The 20,903-nt window shown below is 44.1% G+C and overlaps 1 protein-coding gene across 1 annotated transcript in view; it reads right to left on the minus strand.

Moving 5' to 3' along the window:
• Positions 1-15,398, minus strand: part of LOC139773994 (uncharacterized) — a 52,728-nt gene extending 37,330 nt beyond the window's left edge. Inside the window, exons 1-2 of the mRNA XM_071708895.1 lie at positions 14,380-15,398; positions 1,548-1,577 (exon numbers count right to left, since the gene is read on the minus strand). Coding sequence (XP_071564996.1) covers positions 1,548-1,577; positions 14,380-14,401 — 52 coding nt within the window. The 5' untranslated portion in view covers positions 14,402-15,398. The remainder of the gene's footprint in view (positions 1-1,547; positions 1,578-14,379) is intronic.
• Between the last annotated feature and the right edge of the window lie 5,505 nt (positions 15,399-20,903).

A 20,903-nucleotide genomic window follows, 5' to 3' on the forward strand; every position in this document is an offset into this window, starting at 1 on the left:
AACCTTCAACATACGAGCGAAATACTGAACGAATTATTAAATCATTACGATAAAACATATCAAATATATCTCGACTGAAATACGTTGTGTTTATCATTTTTAATAAAAATCACTTGAAACAGATGATTACATTTCGGCAAAAAAATATCGTATATACCTTTAGTTTCCAATAAAACGTGTAATATCAGCGAATAAGACTGTTTTATCCGCAATTTAAGAGCGGGCCTGATGACATTCTCGCGCGTTTTATGTGTTCGAGAATGGGTGCACGAGAGAGGGACGAACTGTTAAATTCCAATAAGTTCCACCCACACCCTGGCCACCTCCTGTATACTCTCAGCTGCACGTCTTCGATAAGTCGCGCAAAAAGCAGAAATGAGATTTTACGATCCGCGACACGATGTTTCGGGCACGGTAGTGCGTCACCCTCGACATTTTACTTTATAAGCCACAAAAACTGTTTCTGAAGCCGGCGAAATATGTTCGCGTTCCACGGCTCACTCCGACCGCTGAGCTCGGAAGAGAGAGAGAGAGAGAGAGAATTATTAATAAAAAATTAGACACGGCATAAATAGATTTTATCAAAAATAACGTGCGGCTTTCTCCTGACCTGAGAAGCTACCAGATATGGAACAAATCGAATGTCGTTTGCATGAGAATAAACCCCACCAAGATGTTCTTATAGGTGGGAGACGCGCGAGATACCGCAGTGAATGCAAAAATATATGATCAATTATGAGGAGATTGCGTACTAATTTGCGTTCTCGATAAGGAGGGAAGTTAATATGAAGAAATATAGAGTCGGGGCATTGAATAGAGAAATTTATAAAACTAAACGCATTTATGTTCGCGAGCGTGGACGTTATCTCGTTGCGCTTTTCAATTCTTGCGACAATTGCATGAAATAATGGTCTTCATAAGTACATTCTGTACAATGACGTACACATGATGTGCGAATGAATATTTAAAAAAGGTATAATATGAGCTTGCAAACGAAGACTGTCAAGATTACATTCGTCTACGTAGGAAATATTAAATGATACGATGAATGACATAAATCCAAAGTTTTTTCCGATGTTATTGAAATTATTGATTAATTTTTCCCCTGTTAAAAAAGTTTGGAAAAATTACGATAAGTTTTTATATAAGCGCAAAGTATCGTCTTAGATTTATTTAAATTCAATATATTTTACGATCTTCCGTAAGAATACGTTACATCTCCGCACGGAAAAATTATTTCGATATAATCGGAACGTCACGATATTCTGCTTGAGCAATCGCATAATCTAAAACTTGGAACTATTCCAATCGCGGGGTGCAATAAATTGTCCGCAGACTTTAGAAGCGAAGCATGAATAAAGACCTCGGTTTTGCGGCTTGTCTCAGCCCCCAATTTTGAACGCTCGGTTCCACACGTGTCAATATTTCGCTCGTATATAAGTTCGGTAATCAGAATGGAATAATTGGGAAACAAATCGATGGATCAGATGAGAGTGAAACTTCCATCTTCCATCGTAACTGTTCCCCCATTCTTCCCATATACGAACCATCCTCGCAGACGAACCGCGCCTTCTTCACTGCAACAGAAAAAGCAGAGAAATGATTTTACATTACAAGTCTTTGAAAAAAAAAAAAAAAAAACACATAAATAACAACACCTATATTTATGTTTAAATAACCTGAGCCCGATTCTAAAAATCGCAGAACTTGTAGAACACATAAAAGTAAATTGCTACAATCAGCAGAAGATTTACTGTTAATCCTTTTGCAACGACTACTGCGTTCGTTGTGTACGCGTATCAAAAATTATGTACATCAATATCGTACCTACTTACGAGCATTATAGCCCGAGTTATCGGAGTACGTAATTACTCTGATCGATTACACTTAATAAGATTTAAATAGACATATAGGTCATGCGCAATGTAGAATCAACCGCACGCCGGTAATTACCTGCTACACGTCACACGTATATAAACTTTTAAATTAAATTTTCATCAAAGAAAATTTAATCCGCGTGTTATATCCTTTTGTTACAACCCGCACGCGCCTATTAACTTTCCCGTCAATTCTCTATAAAGGTCGTATTCCGCAAACGCATTATGGATTTAGCGGATAAGTAAAATGGATCGAGCATTACAATCCGGGGTTTAACAGTCCCTTTTTTTTAATAACCAGTCTAACGGATAGGTCACGGAACGACCTTGTCTATAAGCACGTATGTATGCGCGCGCGCGTATGTACGTGCAAGTGGAGCGCAGCTCCGCCGCTGCCAGTAGCGATTTGAAGCGTTGACCTGTGCTAATAAATGCCAGGCAGTGTCTACACGAGTGCCGGAGTCTATACGAGTGAGTAACTGCCCTTAGAATTAATCCCGTTACCGCAAGGAGAGACGACTCAGACGACACATCGTCCAACGGCGCGGCGCGGCGGTGCGCACGTACACAACGATGCCGCGACGGATTGGGGGGGTTGCATCGCGCGCGGCGATGATGAAGCGGGTCAGCCGTGTATCCGCAGGTCACAGTTCATAGAGGACTTTTTCCCCCGCTCGACAGACGCGCCTTTCTATTTTGTGCGCGCTCGCATCGCGCAATTAATTAAGGGAGAGAGCCTCTGGCCGCGGGGATATTCTCGTCACCGTTATAAAAATTGTCGGTCGCAGGAATGAGCTAACGCTGATGTCACGCGAACAGAAGAGTACGCTACGGACGACGTATATAACGCCCAGAGGGAATGGTGAATCGGCTGTTACATCCACTTCTCGTAACTGAGGGGCAAATGTGCATGGTTGCTTAACAGGTGTACGTATATACACACGTACAACGAACATATCTTTCTCTCTTCCTCTTTTTATCCAACCAAATAAACTTCATTTTGTTCTCACTCACTTAAAAATAATTAAACTCACGCAAACGGCGAGCTATTTGCTCGCGCTTTGGCAGTCGGCCAGATATGATTGAAATCCAATATGCAATGAGAAAACCATGGAGAAATGCCGATATTTAAGTCGACTTTAAGGATGCTTCAGTGAAAACGCGAATACCGCGTGCACGTGTGTAGTATCGATATACACTCGGAATAATTGCGTTAATTCCGACGAGCCGCGAGCGTGGTTTCCGACAGTTGGCCACATCCGGATCCTCCGGTATCGCTACGGTCTGTCGCGCCGTTAACGACGCGAGAGAGCGACGCGTATACGGAAAACCGTGCATTGCATTGGCGCAAAGTATTGTAAAACGAAGCGCCGTTGTATCGGAGTTATATCGCGCGGAATTGATCGCTCGGGGCGCCGATGATGTACACAACGGTACACAGGAAGATGCCTCGCGCGCCTCACGTGTATATGCTATATGCACGCGCGCGTAGGCAGATGCATGCGCGCGACGAAAGAAAAGTGAAACAATGACGTCAGCTTTAACGCTTCAGTTGCGATCTTTTGCCTTCGAATAACTCGAGACAATGGACGCCTGGCGTATGAATACGTGCCAAGACCGTGGTATCGTGTCACACACGCGTGCGCATACACACATACACACACACGTACACACATACGCCCGCAAAACTCATCCTCCACCATGTTCCCTGTACAAATGCGCCTTTGTATAGGACGTACACGTGCAGAGAACACGCGTATATACGTGACACACCGCTTACTTTTCATCCTGCGGCAGTTTCCTTCGGCGACGATGCCGCTGTGCCGTGCAAGTGGATGCAGAACGATAGCAACCGACGCGACGATGGGCAGGGAGAGAGGGTAAACGGGGTGGAAAAACCGGGAACGCGTATCATATATATATATACATATATATATATATATATATATATGTACGTTATTTATAGGCCAGGCCGGTATTAGAGGCAATATTTACGCGGCACGCGTGAACGCGATATCTTATCGCACCATTATCAAGGCGTCATCGCTCAGGTTCTGTCAGATGACCAACATATATATTTCTCCCTTAAAGCGCCAATCCCTTCCTCTGCGTGATATCCCTATACAAGTGAATTGGCCGGCGATCGGTTGACCTCTATCCCGTGTACTCTATCTGATGTTCTATGGTACATTTAGCTATACACCTATCATTCGTCAAATATTTCCAACATTAAATAATTCTCAACGTAGAATATTCTCATCTTCTCGAAAAATATTTTTAGCCTGTTTCCGAGATATTTCTCAGAGAATATTCGCTCGAGACATCCTCGAAGGAATATTCTCACGTCACATCGCTTTTTCAAAGAAGGCTGGCTTTACATTATCGATCATCCATTATTATTTCGTTATGAAATATTAGGTCAATTTAAATGGATTTATATATTACATAAAGAAAGATATATATATATATTGAGAATATATATACATATACATATATATCTTGGAGTCTGATGGGTTTCACGATGTCTGTTCATGTTAATGCTTGTATTTATCAAGCAATTTGCATCCTTGGTGAGCGTTTGCGCGACGTGCAATCGATGTAACGAGTATAATAGGTCGCGAGTGGTACCTCGTAATGTATGCACCTACGCCAGTTGTGTCCAATTAATCATTTTCTTTTGCGGCGTGTCGTAATGCAATGAGATCTCTTCTGAATGTATAATTAAAGATTGCAGGAGGCGTAAAGAAAAAACTTTTAGGAAAGAAGTGGAACGGTAGTGCAAAGTCGATTAACCCTCACCAGTCTCTACTCAGGTTGAAGGTACATGCGCAGCTGGCGCGAATGCGAGGTGTTTAATGAAGCAAATCGGAGAGAGCGTTTCGAGTTCTACGAAATCAATTAATGTAGGCGGAGAGAGAGAGAGAGAGAGAGAGAGAGAGAGAGAGAGAGAGAGAGAGAGAGAGAGAGAGAGAGAGAGAGAGAGAGAGGAAGTTTAACAAATTGTCAGGCCGCTTTTGATATGCGCTTGAAAGAGATATTTTCATGGTATTCCATCGTACAGCAAATCGAAAAGTTCGCGTTATGCACGAAATATCGTATGCATCATCGTCAACATATGAATCACCGCACCAATTCCGGTCCACGAATTATCGATTATACATTTTCGATAAAATTCAGAGGATTGACTGCACGGAGTAAGGGCTTTATCGAGTATTTTAAGAGAGGAAGAAAGAATGATCATCACCATAAATCAGATTCGAAAGCATTTGCGATATTCCGGATACGTCGAGTACGCGAGGATGATAAGATAAACCACGCACGTGATTATCATGCAACACGGATTTTCCAGAATCCCAGTGTCGCGGAACATATGGCCATTAATAATACGATGAATTTAAGAGAATTTAATCATCGCTCGGCATTATTAACTCTGTAAAGTCATTTGACCCTTAGTTCCGCAAACACATAAAACTAAAAGCTAGAATAAAATACTCCGTCTCTTTCTCTCTCGTTGGAAGATAGAAGTTTTAAATTAACTCATACGGGTTGATATCGGACGTATCAGCACTTTAGGAACGAAACGAGTAAAGATAGCTTCGGAAGATAAAAGATCGTTTTTCTCAGGAACTATAATGCAAGCCTAACAATCGACTTTCGTTTCCAAAATTACGAGACACTGACTGACGATGCTGTTTGAACTCAACGCTCGAACTAAACACTCGAATTCAAAATCTCTTATTCCTTCATTTTATGGGTGCTCCAGTATTCTTCGAAAACTAATAAAACCTGTTAAACACCATCGATAAAACTACAAGTGATATAAACGAATAAAGCACTAATATAACAATGGAAGAATATGTTTAATTAAAACGAACATTAAAAAAAATAATAATAATCTCTCTCTTTTGTATAAATACTTTATATTACCTTGAATAAGCTGTCTAGTAATGAACAAATTCAAACTCGTCCAAGCATAAGTATTGCATTCCTAGAAACTTGTTGTTCGCCTTGGATTAATGCAAATTTGTTTTAATTACTGATGCAGCTGTAAGATAATAATGTTACAAATACTGTAATATTTATGCTGAAGGCAGCTTACTTATAGCGGTGCAACATTTTTTTTCTGCGCTGAAAGTTCTCGAGAATTATTAGCGACAGAATCGCGAGATGTAATTAGCAGATTACACGTTAATGAACTTCAAACTAATGCAAATTTTCTACTGATAAAAATTCTGATGCTTCGGATTACTGTTTCACTATAAGCCGGCACATACATAATTTACTACATTTCCCCGTTTAAATATGATATTTACCGAGACATCACACGTCAGAATAATTTAGTCGGTTCGCGTATCCGAAAAAATTTTTTGTCACATTATAACAATCATCCGCGTGTACATCTTGATTTGTTACATCTACTATTCCTAATAACTCTAATAAGAGATATTTAATTCCTAATAAGAGATGTCCGATTAATTATTGATAGTCCCTGCCTATTCATGGGTAAGAATCTAGGATTCAGGTATATTAAGTTATCTAAGCCAAATTATCAGAACACGAAATTTTATATGGAATTAATTTGCTAATTATTTGCTATTTCTTTCTTTTAAAAGTAATTTTTTTGCTCACACAGCTATTTCAAAGTTACGAAGGGCTGGATAACTTAAGATTAAGCTATCCAGCCATTGTAAAAAAAACATATACATAAGTCAAAGCAAAAAGTTAATAATACCAAAATTATTTGCTTGCAAAAATAATTTTTTTGCTTACAGTATTATAAATTTACAAAGGGCTGAATAGCTTAAGATTAAGCTGCCACGCCATTGTAAAAAACAAAAAAAATATTTTTGCAAGCAAAAAATAGCAAATAATTTTGGTATTATTAACTTTTTGCTTTGACTTATGTATATGTTTTTTTTTACAACGGCTGGATAGCTTAATCTTAAGCTATCCAGCCCTTTGTGACTTTTTAATAGCTGTGTGAGCAAAAAAATTGCTTTTAAAAGCAAAAAATAGCAAATAATTAGCAAATTAATTTCATATAAAATTTTTTGTGTTCTAATAATTTGGCTTAAATAGTTTACTATACCTCTAGGATTCAATAATCTGTTTTTGGGCTACCTCTCTCTATTATTCCCGTTGCCTACAAACCCTATGAAAACAGGTCATTCGTGTTAATGATTTATTCCGTATGGCGCACTAACCCTGCGGAGAAACGACGAACAGCAGCGGCTTCGCCGTGCCGTTGCCGAAGCGTACTCCCTGAAGTTTAGCCTTGCAACCGATAATTCCTTCGATAATATTGTTTTCGCGCATAATTAACTCCCTGGGCAGCGCGCGTGTACGCCTCTGTGCACGTCGCCTCTGCCATGAAATTTTCGTCAGGCGAGCCGCCCCCGTGAAACCGATAACCGTCGACACGAGGACGACGATGGTGTGCGACCGCACGAAAATGGCGCGCAGGATGAAAGTTATCGCAAGAGATGAGAGGGGCTGGAGACACGATCTTGGCCCTGACGTCAGGGAATGAGCAGGAAACTGAGTGTCGCCGCTATCCGCCAGGACGAATTATTAATATCCACGCTGCGAGTCGCACTCGCACGGAAGCGACAGGCGGAAAGTTTCTGTGATCCCCGGCAGGATCACGGCCTGGCGTTTATACGGCGACCGGTATTAATACAGCAATGATAATCCGCATTATATAAAGTTCGTTTTATGCTCGCGACGTCGAACTGGCGACGGATGCTACCGTCTCCCATTGAGTCGATAAGATCGGTTTAACGGCGAAGTTTCCTGTGGATGGAGAAATTATTGATAGGGCACATCAATGATTTCTTCTTTATCGAGAAAAAAGAGGAAACTAACGATAGGTGGGAAATAGAGAGTAACAAACTTTCTGTGAGTTAAAAACTCGAACTCTGCTCGATAGTTCGAGCTATTCCATTTTCCGCTACTCGCGGTTCAAGAGTTCAAGGACCCCTATTTATTATGACGATGCCCGATATACCGATGTATCGAGGTAGCTCCTCCACGAACTCCCGACGGGAGCCCTGTATGGGATTTCGATCTCTCCTATACGTGCTAGCCGTATAACGGCAAACGATGGAAAATGGAGATGGATTACATTGAGTATAATCAGTGAATTCGCACGTAATGATCGATGAGTTATAAGATTTGAATTTAGTGTCACGAATAATTCTCAGGAGACAACATTTTTTTTAAATTAATATTACAGTTGTTTTGTAAAATGATGTATTTCAAGCAATAATATAAAATATGCATAATGATTACTCATTTTGTGGAAAGGTAATTTCTCGGAGGCGCGTACAGTCTGAGATACGAAAGTTCGGGATTAATACGATTATCCGGCTTTAGAAATGGACTTGCGATGATGAGATCTTTATACGAACTCGAAAGGACTGGACAAAGGGAATAGCGCAGCTAGGATTATAGCAGAAACTGGTAAATGCCGTCAGTAGCGTTACTACGTGGAGTAAATCGTGCACCGCCGAGTTTGGAAGTTCTCCGCGCTCAGCCATCGCCCTTTCTCATAGCGATAGACGCTCGTTTGAGGCGTCTACTCTTGCGATCAATCCCGGTATATCGGCGTCGCTGTATACAAAGTGGCTGGCGGCTCTCTGTAGAGAGGCCGATCAAAAGCATTCCTAAAGTTTATTCTGGCCGAATCCACGCCGCCCTTCGAAAAACATCGAAAAATGGAATATCATCGTTAGCGATATGGCTGAGCTATGGTTATTGCAACCTTTGAAATGTCCCTTGAAGTTTCTTTATACCGTCTCTCGTTCTTCGCTCAACTCGAATAAACTGCACCGAGCGGGAACTTAAAAGTTCGAAGGGTCAGGAGAAGAGCTTGCGAAAATATCACCTCGGACGCTAGTCACCTGAGAGAGAGAGAGAGAGAGAGAGAGAGAGAGAGAGAGAGAGAGAGAGAGAGAGAAGTGACACAGAAGCCGGCCTGATAACCGTTTAACACGTCGTGAAATTTTTCGTTAAACTAAACCTTCACCGACTCGGAAAAGTGGTTCCCGTTCACCGAGGTGCGAGAAACGCGAGCAAAAAATAGCTCGTCGTTTTTCAGCACCGATAATCGACGTGGCTTCACGCAGAATATGACGTTTACACGGCGAAAATTTCTGCTCGATCAAAAATTTACGTATATTTACGAGGAGCTAACTTCCGCTTGTCACTTCTGCTCATCTAGAAAAGTGATCGATAAAACGAATGTTTACCGATAAAACGTACTATTGCCTTACTAAAGGCGGTAGCAGATACTTCGAAGAAGACGTTACCCGTGTAAATATGTAAACTCGGTTAATTGCTCGAAATCTCGTATACCGGTGTGTCGTTAACATTGCGACATATAGCTTCGCTTCGCGTTCGCGATCTTGAACGATGTCCAAGTTTCAGCGCGCGGTTGCTATACTTCGCCCTGCTTGAAATACAGACACAATAAAGGGAAACTTTTGCCGCGAACAACTTGCAGCGTTTCTTACGCTCTGAATTCTATTTCGCTTGCAAACTGTTCAGACTGATACTAACACCCACCTCATAATTTATATATAAAATATCTCACGTATGTAACTTAAGAGCTATTGTTGTCTGCATATTAAAATAACTATCATTTACTTGTGTCAACTTTCTGTATCTACTTATATCTGTATACAGAGAAAAAATACACGACCATTGCTGCACTTGTTACTTACAAAAATTCGTAGTTCATGATAAATGAACGAGACGGATGAAATATTTTAAGAGGTGTCAGTCTCGAGGAAAAGCTCAGAAGATCTCGTTTCCGAACGTGGATAAGATCAACCTTCGTTTACGAATGGTTTGGGAGAGGATGGTTTCCGTGTGCCTGATAACGCTCCTTCTTCCTTTTCCTGAAGAAAACCCTCCCGCGTGTTCGCCTATATATAAGTACGTATGGATGTGCACGTGCGCGGCTTAAAGTGCGCCAGACTACCGCAAATCGACCACCGAAAGTCCTCATTCAAGAAAATCGAAGGAACGAGGTAATGCAACGTAACGCGGGGAGTCATTTTGCATCGTCGCTTTCGCGAAAATCAGCATTTTACGGGAATTTTCGTTCGGTGAAAATTTTTTGATCCTATCGCAACTACATATTTTTCATACATATAAAATACATGCTGTTACTCACGTATTTTTATCTACGTGCTCGAATTTACATGAAATTTAACTATTTGTAGAGAGAGAGACAGGATAAAAAGTTTCACAGAAAATATTCTAATATTTTTTCTAAGAAATTCTGAGAAAGTTGCTTTGAGGTGAATCACTTTCAGTTATCAAACATCGTATACTAAATTGATAAAATCAATTTTACCGATTTTCGCAAATCAAAATAATCGTAGTTTAAAGACATAGGCCGGTATTCATAGTCAGATCTTATTTATAAGATCGTCTTAAGTCTTAAGTTCATCTTTAGATACGTAGCCAATGAAACGAGTCTGACAGCATCTGAAGATAAACTCAAGAGACCATCCTAAATATAAGATCTGACTATGAATACCGGCCATAATTATTATAAAATATAAAATGGTCTTGAAAAAATAGCTTTGTGCGAGATGTAATGCGTGCCGAAGCGTGATTTCTTTCACAATTTTCATGTTTCTGGAAATGCTACTATCCCAATCGGTGGTACGGGGTGCGCGCGATTTTGCGCGACAACACGCGAAAATAATGGTTCGCGCGATAACGCTATAATGAAACACATTGTTGTCGTTATTGCGAGCATTTCATCTCCATTATCGATGACACATTTCCGGTGTCATGGTGATGAGACGTGGCGCACAAATATGCGGCCCCACACGAGCAAGCGAGCGACGTGGGAACGATAAAAAGAAAGTAGGTCTCTGCCAGAGACGGCACCATTCAAACTGTTGTGTTTTTGCTGAAGAGGGGAAGTATAACGAGAAGATTTACAATAACAATACTTTGTCATACCAAAAGCACGCCGTAAAAATTCACAATAAAATCCTCTCAAATTTCAGCTAAACTTTTCACACTACTTGCGACGATCTCGAATTGTATATCATTGAAAAGGACGTCTCAGTTTTTTCCTTTCACTTGCGTTTCTTTTGGACATCCCGAGGGACATGGCAGGGGATTCAGATAATTCTTTAAAAAAAAAAAGGCTTTCAAAAAATCAAGAAGACACATGCAAAAAGTTTGTCGAGGCGAACTTACGAGTGGTAGTAAAGATGATTATAAGTATAAAGGAGGTCTGAGTGGATTGAGCTTGAAGAGCTTGAAACAGTTTCTTTTTCATGTGACGGTACTCTTCAATCACTTCTTGCTCCTCGCAGACTTCCTCTCGTTTCCTTTTACGCTATCGCCTCTTGCCCGATGCTATCGTTGTAGTTTTTACGACGATACTTTTTCTTACGCAAATGCCCACGAATTTTTCTCTCTGGAAGGAATTTACCTACTTTCTACATATGTACACGGTTGGAGCATGTATCCCTTTTAAATCATTGTTCAAATATTTTAAGAACGTTCGCATTCTCTCGTCTCGAATACTTGCGAATACTCCAAGACTGTTTATCCTCCAAAGATAACTCCGGAACGAACGAATCGTTTTAATCAAACCGCCGAGGATCTGAATCTAAAACTAAGGAGAGATAACTCAACCGTATGCAAAGCGCAAGCTGGCTTTAATCACAGCCAACGGCGGTTTAAGTCCGATCGCTGTTTCCGCACGCAAATTGCCGCCCTTTTCCTAACGATACGTCGCTCAGGGTTCTTTGTGATCCGCTCGTCTTCCGAAAGCGCGGGAAGCACGAAGAGAGACTTGGCGAATAACAATCGCTACGATGTATAACACCGGTTTTCTGCGCTTAACTTCGTCCCTTGACTCACGGACAGCGGGAAAATCCAAGCTGGCTCGACCCGGCAGTATATACCGGAGGGTTTACATAGGTCGTACCACCTGGTAGATACATCGCTGCTCGTCGCTTACCCGACGAGCAGGGTAAGTGAGAGAGAAGGGGAGAGGAGGTGAATCGCGTGGTGGTTGCGATAGCAGCGGGGGTCGCGGTTAGGAAGACGAAGGCAGAGGACGAAAAGGGCGGCGGTATAGGTAGCAGAGGCGGAGAGGCGGGAGGGGGATGGCAAAAAAGAGAGCCGCGGTAGGGGGTGGCGGTGGCGGGCGGCGAGTGGGGTCGAAGCGGCGGTAGCTGAAGGAGGGAATGACCCCGCGTACCCGGGGTCAACCGTTGCACTATGCTCTCCGTGTCTCATAGTCATGGACGAGCCTCATTCGCTCGCGCGCCCTGATATACGGGTTAGGCGTGTCGTGTATATGTATACACAGGCCTGGAGGAAGCCATCTGAGCACACCTGAGTCAGGTGGTTGTTCCTGCTTGCCTTACTGTCGTGTCGTATACATATACATGCACGACGCAGGTATATTGCGCATCGCTGCGCCACGCCGTCGACGCGATGGCGATATTTATGAATACACGCGGGATGGCGAGACGACAACGCCGAGCATTATTTCTCGTTATTGTCAACCGATATATCTCTCTGGGCCCACTCCACTCGAACGATCCTCTCGCCTAGACGTCAGCTATCTCACCCGAACACTCGCCTATGCAAAGTATATGGGAGAAAGTAGAAACTCGACAGAGGAAATATTTCCATCTAGTTCCATGCGGGAACAATGCATGTTAAAGGCCGTGGCGTGTAACATCAGGAAAGATACATCGTAAAGTAACGCAAAACTATTTTGCCCGTCGAGTTTGAGACCTGCCGGAAAAAAATATCGAACGAGAGAGCGTTCGAGAGTGCGCGACACGACATCCATTTGACGAAATATCGACATCCTTTAAAACTAACAATGCGATTATTAATAATCAGACATATGAGAAAATCCTATGCTAACAATTGTCCACGTTTTTAATCGTTTAATCTCGGACGTAACGTGTGAGTAAGACACATAGCGAAATTATAGGACATTCGCGAAGCACTAGACGTTAATAATTCTGATGGCTAGCTATCTTTTCATACTCGGAAAATGCACGAGAACGATACGCGTAAAAATGCACGAAATTTGTATACGTATCTTCTCTCGAGCGGTTCTTCCGCGAGCACTGGATTATTTCGCAACGTCAAGTCAAGTCAGATTTCAGTATCGCGCGCGCAGCTATTCGCGGAACAGTGAGCTTCCGCTTTCGAAATCGCTTTATGCGCGATCATATTTCTTGGCCAGCCGCGCCTATATTTTCCGCCTAGAACAGCAGATATCCGTGGCGGTATTAAGTTATGATGGATATAACCGTCCTGCATCCATCATAAAATCAAGTTACAGTTACGTACAGCTATCGCATGACGTTTCGATATCGATTCTACGTACGTATATATGTCCGGATCCGACGGTGTGTGTATGTGTGTACATGTATCCGCGAGACGCAAGACGCTGTATAAATCACGTTCCTAAGTCGATAATCGAGCGCGATACGCACGAGACAATGAGAACGAGAGATGTGCGATAACGGTAAAGGTGGCTACGATCGATTTGCGTATCGCGCAACAGTATCACGTCCTAGTGCCGCTAGATTATAATCCAGCGCGCGGCATTGTAATTTCTCTACGGTATCGCTGAAAATTAAGTGCATCGCGCAGTTGCACAGTCGCACCACCTCGTCCGGTGAGAATAGCGCGGCGAGAAATGCAAGCGACAACTTTTTCACGATACTTAATGCCCGCGTCGGCGTCGTCGCAGCGGGCATGCCATCGCGGGCCGCGTCTCCAATTAACGCGATTAGCGATTTCATTAGCACTAATTACATCACGCGTCGCGCTTAACTCGGCCCTCTCACATGTCCACCTCATGGCGCAGTAACGACTGATGTCACGCGGTATATACTTCCGGGATTTCCCTTATTTTTCCCCTCCACGCAACACGCAAATCCGGAAAAGGTCGGAAAATCCTCTTTCAACTTTTTCAACCAAGGAAGGAGTTTTTATCTCCGACGAAAAGCTCGTAAAGAAGTCGAAACTATTTCCAGCCACCCGCCGCTTTTTGCACGGGAATTTAATAGCGCTGTATCGCATGTTTCGCTACGCCAAACCGTGGAGGTTTTAACGACAAGCTTCGATGTGATTCTCAATCGCGTCTGCTTTCTAACATACAAGTTTAACGATTCGTTCAACCTTTTCTTTTCTATTAAATAAGTGTTACTTGAAATAATTATTTAAAGATAAAGGAACAAATTTTTAAAGAGCGGTGGAATTTGTAACTAACAGCTATGAATATAAAATCATGATAATAATTTCAAGATCTTTCAAAGAACCTTAAGCTCGAGAGGATTTAACAAGGCTCAGGCTGCTTCGCTGCAGTACAATTACAAATCTTAAAATCTACCGGCAGATGTTTCATTAATTAATTTCGATAACTATATCGCGCGCCGGGAGTTTAATAAATCATAAGTTTTTCGAGGAAAGCTGAACGAGAGCGACTCACCCGTTACGCTGAGCAGCGACATGGTCTGAGGATCCCCCGTTTTGCTTGGCTCAATCTCTCGAGTTGTCTCTAATTTGCCAAGCGGTGCACTCAATACGGCAATGTAGAGATCCGTACAAAAGTTACGCTGCTTTACGATGAAACACGCCGGTTCGCATAGATACACTGTCTCGTATACGATACGCAGGCTACTATCCTTCGCACGCCTGCACTAATAATCCTTTTTTTCCCCTCTTTTTCTTTCTCTCTCTCCCCTCTCTCTCTCTCTCTCTCCCTCTTTTTGTCTTTCTTTTTCTCTGTCTTCCGTGCTCTTTATCTCCCTGCTCTTTGCTCACTATGCGTCTCTATCACATACAATGTATAAACGCGAGATACGTGTCGCGTCTACACGTACATAGATATACACGTATATGTATATATGTGTGTGTGTGTGTGTATGTGTGTTATATGTGTGTAAAATACGTGTTTATGGTCACAGAGTACACGCTGGTTACGTGCGAATCGAAAGCTTGAAGAGTAAGATCAACGGATATCCCGAATACGTTTGCTCCTTCTTTATTTTTCTCTTCTTCTTAGCAAAAATCCTGTTTACAGTCTGTCACAGGTTGACCGCCGCAGCCGCGGCTAAGCGTCCATCCTTATCGCGATACAACGGCTTATCTGGATCGGCGATACCTGGCCCCTTCTCCTCCCCGTCGCTCCTATACCCTGGTCCACCTCCTCCCACCCTCCCCCACCCGGTGTATACACTGGCCGATGACCGTACGTGACACGAGTTCCTAGGTGCTCGCCTGTAACACTGTTTTCTCTGTATACCGGCGCGCGATGACGATCGATCGGCGCAGGGAATGACTGTTGTAAGCGTTATTACCACCGATTGACTCGCTATCGGTCGTTTACGGCGTCGCGTCGCGAGAGAGGTCGGCTTGGCAGATTAACGTTCACACGTTCGCCTCGTTAATCATACTCTATTACTCATCACTCTCTATACGCCGTCGATTCGGCTAGCAATAGCGAGGCTCTTGGTCACGCGCAACAATGCAGAAGTCCGTTCCGGCGGTTGAGAAAACAATCGTCGCTGCTCGCTGCCTCGCTACTGTTCGCGTCCGCGTCGCTCCGCTTCCTCGGGACTCGTGCCGCTGTCAAATCGTCCTCGCGAACGTCGTCGTCGGCGAGCAATGAGGCTACGATGCCAATAATAGCGATACGCTGGCAATAATAGTGATACGGCAACACCGACGCGATCGCTGTGCAGCCACCGTTGATCCGCTGCGGCTCGATCAAGTTGCTGTTGTTGTCGTTCTCATGTACCACGCGACGGCCGCAGTCGCGAGACAACATCGCCGAGACAGCGTCGCTATGTAGGTCTGTCGTTGATCGCCGTTTTCCACCGACGTTGTGGTAAGCTCGACCGAGCGTCTCTCGCTTCAGGAGTAGCGGCCACCGTGCCACCGTCGTCGTCGTCGTCGTCGTCGTCGTTGTCGTCGTCGCCGCCGCCGCCGTCGTCACCGTGCCTCTCGTTATTATCATAGTAGCGAGGACCGCGGGGGACGTGCCGAGTCGCCGCCGTCGCGCGTCTCTCGTGCTCGTCAGGGGAACGTGCACCACCAACGACGCCAGACACGTCGTCGCCGTCGTTCCGAGGCGCGACCGGTCACGCGCATTTCACCACGGTGCCGTGAAAGAGCGCCGGGCACGTAAGACAGAGAGAGAGACGAAGAGAGCAAGAAGGAGAAAAAAGGAGAAAGAACGGAGGGAAAAAAATGGGGAGAGAAATTGGGGAAAACCGCGCGCTCCGGGACCGAACTCGGAGCGATGGATGGATAGTGAGAGAGTGAGAGAGAGAGAGAGAAAGAGAGAAAAGGGGAGAAGGAGAAGGGGACGAAGGGACGAAGAAGATCGGAGGAAGCACGCGGCGTCACTCTTCGAGAATATCTCTCACGTATACACAGAATACCGTTCTCTCTCTCGTTTCCTTTCTCCTCCCCCCTCGCTCCTGGCACCCCTCGCTCGCTGGCTCTTGCTCTTCACGCCGTTTCCGTGTCGACCGCGGCCGCGTAACCCGCACGCTGTGCACTCGACTTCGCTCCGCCGTACACGGGGGGAGGAGGGTAGTAGTAACGTGCGTCAGCGACGTGCAGCGTTACCGGAGGGTGGAACCGTGTCGCACGCGCGTAATCGGAGCGCGGTACGCCGCGTTCGCGTGCGGTTGGCCGCTCGATCTGTCACCGACGCCGACGTTGTGTCCCGCTGGAACGTTATTGCGAACGTACGCGGACTGCGCGACGTCGAGCACTGTGCGAACGGAGACGCCTCCGACACGCCGCCGCCATTTTGCTACGTCAAAGGGGTGACAGCGCCGGCGCTGACAAAGCCGGCCAGATCCGAGGGACGTCGGAGCCGCCCGACGTGCCGCTCGGTGGCGAGACCACCGTGAACCTCGCCACCGCGAGCCACCCCCTCTCGGGGGTGCGAGCCACTCGGATCGGTCCCCCGTGGTCCTACCTTCTTCTCCTCGCCACCGCCAGCGGAGCTGCCTTTTTCGACGATGCGTTCGCTCGTTCCAGGGGGTGCAACGTCTTCAGAAATCGTTGCGGACCCGGCCCGCTTCGTGAGCGATCATTCGGAGTTCGAGGGGAGTTGGATACCCTCATCCGTATCCCCGATTTGCACGACGCTTGAACGTTACTTTTATGCGGTCAAAAATTCCTCGAGTAAATATTTAAAATGCCCAGCGGGGTTCGCCTCGTGGATTTTCTCGAAATTACATCGCGTAAAACGCACTCGGCCGCGCGTGTTTTTTATAACGTGAGAGGACTGAATTTACCTCTTGGAAGTTGGGTCGATCCCCACGGTCGCCTCGCACCCGTGCAAGCTAAGTGATCCTAATTAGCGATGCTGTCGAGTTTCGCTCGAATTTCCGGAGCGAATGCACGTCGCAAACGCGGCGAGACTCGTTTTCGCGCACTAATACTAAGAGAGAGAAAGAGAGAGAGAGAGAGAGGAGATTAGTCTCGCTGCAAGATGCCTAATTCCGATAACAGCTGCCTACACCGCCATCCGTGATTACTTTACGAGGCGATGGCGATCTCTCTAGTTACTTCGAATAAACGTTATCCCGTCGCCATCACGAAAGGCTATAAAAAGAAGACCGAAATCGTTGCATGCCGACAGCACGATTGAATTTATGCGCCCGGAACGAACAAAAACCTGCTGATCCATATATTCCCAATAATACGTGCACGAAATAATTTTATTCTACAAACAACACGCGCGGTTGCCAGAACGAATAATACGTTACAGCGCGCCCCCGCAGGCTTCCCCAAAATTAGCTAAATTCATGATATCCCGCGCGTAAGTATTTCAGATAGAAAATTGGCTCATTAGGATGCCTGTGTAAACTGTTTTCTCGTTAGCGTGAGAAAGGGTCGTAAATGCGGGGTTGAACGAGCCGTGGCACACGCAATGTCTGGTATTCGGACTCTCTCTGTAAATGCCATCGCGGAACAACGTTACCACTATCGCCGATCGTAACGTCGCGATAAGAAAATTTTGCACATTGTCATAAAGATACTCGAGCTTTAATTAATTTTGCAATCTGCTTCCCATTCAAGTCCGGTGAATGGATTTGTAAAGATTCGCCGATATACACGGACGATGCGACGCGTCGCGAAGCAAGTAGTTACGCCGCGTTACGGCGCGGCGCGTACTCGATAAGTAGTAAATCCCGCTCGCGCGCGACGCGTAAATAGCGAGTCGCGTTACTGACTCGTACTACTGAAGAAACGAGAAAACTACGCTCTCGCTCCATGATTATCGTAAATTTCTTAAGCAAAATAAGATGTACATATTTCTCTTGTTAACGTTTGTTGAAAGGTCTAAAAATTGAATAACTCTCAAATATTTTATTCAGACCGAGAACAGCTAAAATTATAAAGAAGGTTTAAGAAGAAATATATCCGACCCAAATTTTTATGATATGACGATAAAAGCACGTATGTATGCATGTTACGTGTATTCATATCTCCATAAATTTTACGAAGAAGCTTTTGAATGGAAATTCTATCTGATCTTTTCAAAAAGTTCTTTTCAAAAATTATCAGCGTTGTTATATTATTCTTTCGTTATAAATATTTTGTGACATATTTCAAGTTACAAAAAAAATTAAAAAAGTAGCTAGTGTGATTATTTTGTTGATTATTTTCTCATGAAAAATTATTTCTTGACATGTAGACTACTCAGCTATTTTATAATGCGATTAAGCATTAATTATATTTATACGTGCTGATGATCAGATTCTAAATGCGAAGGAAAATTCGCGGTATCGATTCATCTCTAAGATCCAATTGCTTCGTCAACGACGTCAGTTCGATGTAGAGCGATTTCATTAGGCCTGGTTATAAATAGTCTTTCATGCTTCATAGTTATCAATAAGAAATGCATCGTGCACGGTAGCAACGACGTTCTCTTTGGACATCGAGGCGCATGCCGCTGTCATACATTGCTGTAAGCTCTTTATTCCACGGCAAACAACGACACTGTTGTGTCGGAAATAATAAAACCCGTTGCTTTCGAAAAAAAAAGAACATTCTGAAAATACTAAAACGTTGTCGTAGAGAACTTCGGTGCGTTTTACCAACTCGCGTATCGTGTCTATGCCCACGTACAGATAATATAATGTCTTTATCAATAACGATTACCGCACGCGGCCAGATTATAGCCTTTGACATAACGTATTATGAAACCAACACGACTTCTTTTTATACATCGTGGTGTGGTTTGAAACTCAAGTACTGTGAAATACTCGCTGTTTGAAAATTTTATCTCGCAATTACTCGTAATTGATATGTAATTCGAAGCGAAATTGAATCGCGAGCCCGTTAAATAGCAACAATTCGCACTGATGCGTTTACGATCGTTGTAATCAGCGTAGCACGGGACAAACGGTATCACGTGATGCGAAGCGTGAGACGCATGAATGAACTTTTTATAGAAAGAAAAAAAAAATAAAAGAACAGCATCCGCTCTGGAAACGGTTTAGGTCGGAGATTGCGGGCTTCAAGTATCGCTGACTCACGGGCTGCAGTCGCGATCGTGAAAGGGAACGACGGAAGAAGAAAAAACGAGGGGGCGGAAAGGAGGCAGGGGGAACCGAGTCTGTGTACATACAATGCGTAACAGTAAAAAAAAATAAACGCGCGGAGCATGACACTCGCGATACGCGTGTACGAGTGGTCGCAACTCGGCGCGCGTATACGAAACATTTATCAAATTGTTGTTAAATGACGTATTCACTAGTCCAAACGTTCTCCGGATATCACCGAGGCCGCCTATCTCACGGAATCGATACAATTATTTGCGCGATAATGCGAGCCGATTTATGTCACGAGGATGGTGTGTCAACCATCGAATTCACGACTAATTGAAACGTCCTGTGAAACGCTCACGAGATATCGAATAATCTTTCCAGAGACACGTATAATCCGTCAAACCGTTTTTCACGCGCGAATTCCGCTATACCGTTTACACGTTAATCGATCGTGTTAAATGTTGAAAGCGCGAAACGTTAGAACTCGCATAGAACATATACATTTTTATAGTGCGTTCTTTCAAAGCATTTTTTGTCGAAGCCAATATAGATTTACGCAACATCGAAAAATGTGAGACACACGAATATTTATTTCATAAACGCTGGCAGGGATTTAAAAGGTGTGAACCATCACCTCAAATTTCAACGACCGAAATCATTTTTCCGCAATAAATGCTAAAATGTAACGGAAAAAAGCGAATTTGTCCCGCCGAGCGCGGATGTTCCATCTCTTTAAACCTTGACATTTATAGCATGCGGTAAAAGTACGTATCTCATATTCTTCACACTAAAAATTTGCGTCGGTTTTGAATAAAAAAAGGTGCGTGTCGCTTCTAATAAATACGTTACCTTGCCGGACTCGCAGAATCGGCGGAAGACCCGGGAAGACCCCACGAGAAGGACGACGAGGGAGATACCTGCAAACAGATACGTTCAGTTTAATTCGATGTTGACGTCTTTGTGGAAAAACATTTAAATAACGCAGCGATCCGCTTTTTATACAAAACGCGATTGACCGATGCAAAATGTGCCAGTGGTCGTAAAAGCCGTATTGATCAACCCTGCGCCGACGACGCGCCACTTCCGTTAATCCAGACGCCGCGCCAGCCGGGGAGAGAACGCCGATATACCGAAATTCTCCGTGTTACACATGGACCATTAATACTGAGCGTGTGGCATTCCGTTACTATATTCCGAGATGCCTATCCCGAGGATGAAGGCTAGTCGCGGCGTCGTGACATCCACCCGGCCATCGATCACAGTTAAATTACCTGCCGCGCGTTCTCGGAGCCCGTATACACACTCGGTCCAACGGACAGATCGAGGCTACCGGAGAATCGTGGAAAACGAGACGCTCTCTCGCACTCGTCCACACGCGATAAATAAATAATTTAAAAATAAATATAACAATTTACGCGGTAACGTTATAAACGTA

The sequence above is a fragment of the Temnothorax nylanderi genome, unplaced genomic scaffold, assembly GCF_030848795.1.
Source record: "Temnothorax nylanderi isolate EJ_2023f unplaced genomic scaffold, tnyl_v1.0 TNYL_tig0072_pilon, whole genome shotgun sequence".
Classification (NCBI taxonomy): domain Eukaryota; kingdom Metazoa; phylum Arthropoda; class Insecta; order Hymenoptera; family Formicidae; genus Temnothorax; species Temnothorax nylanderi.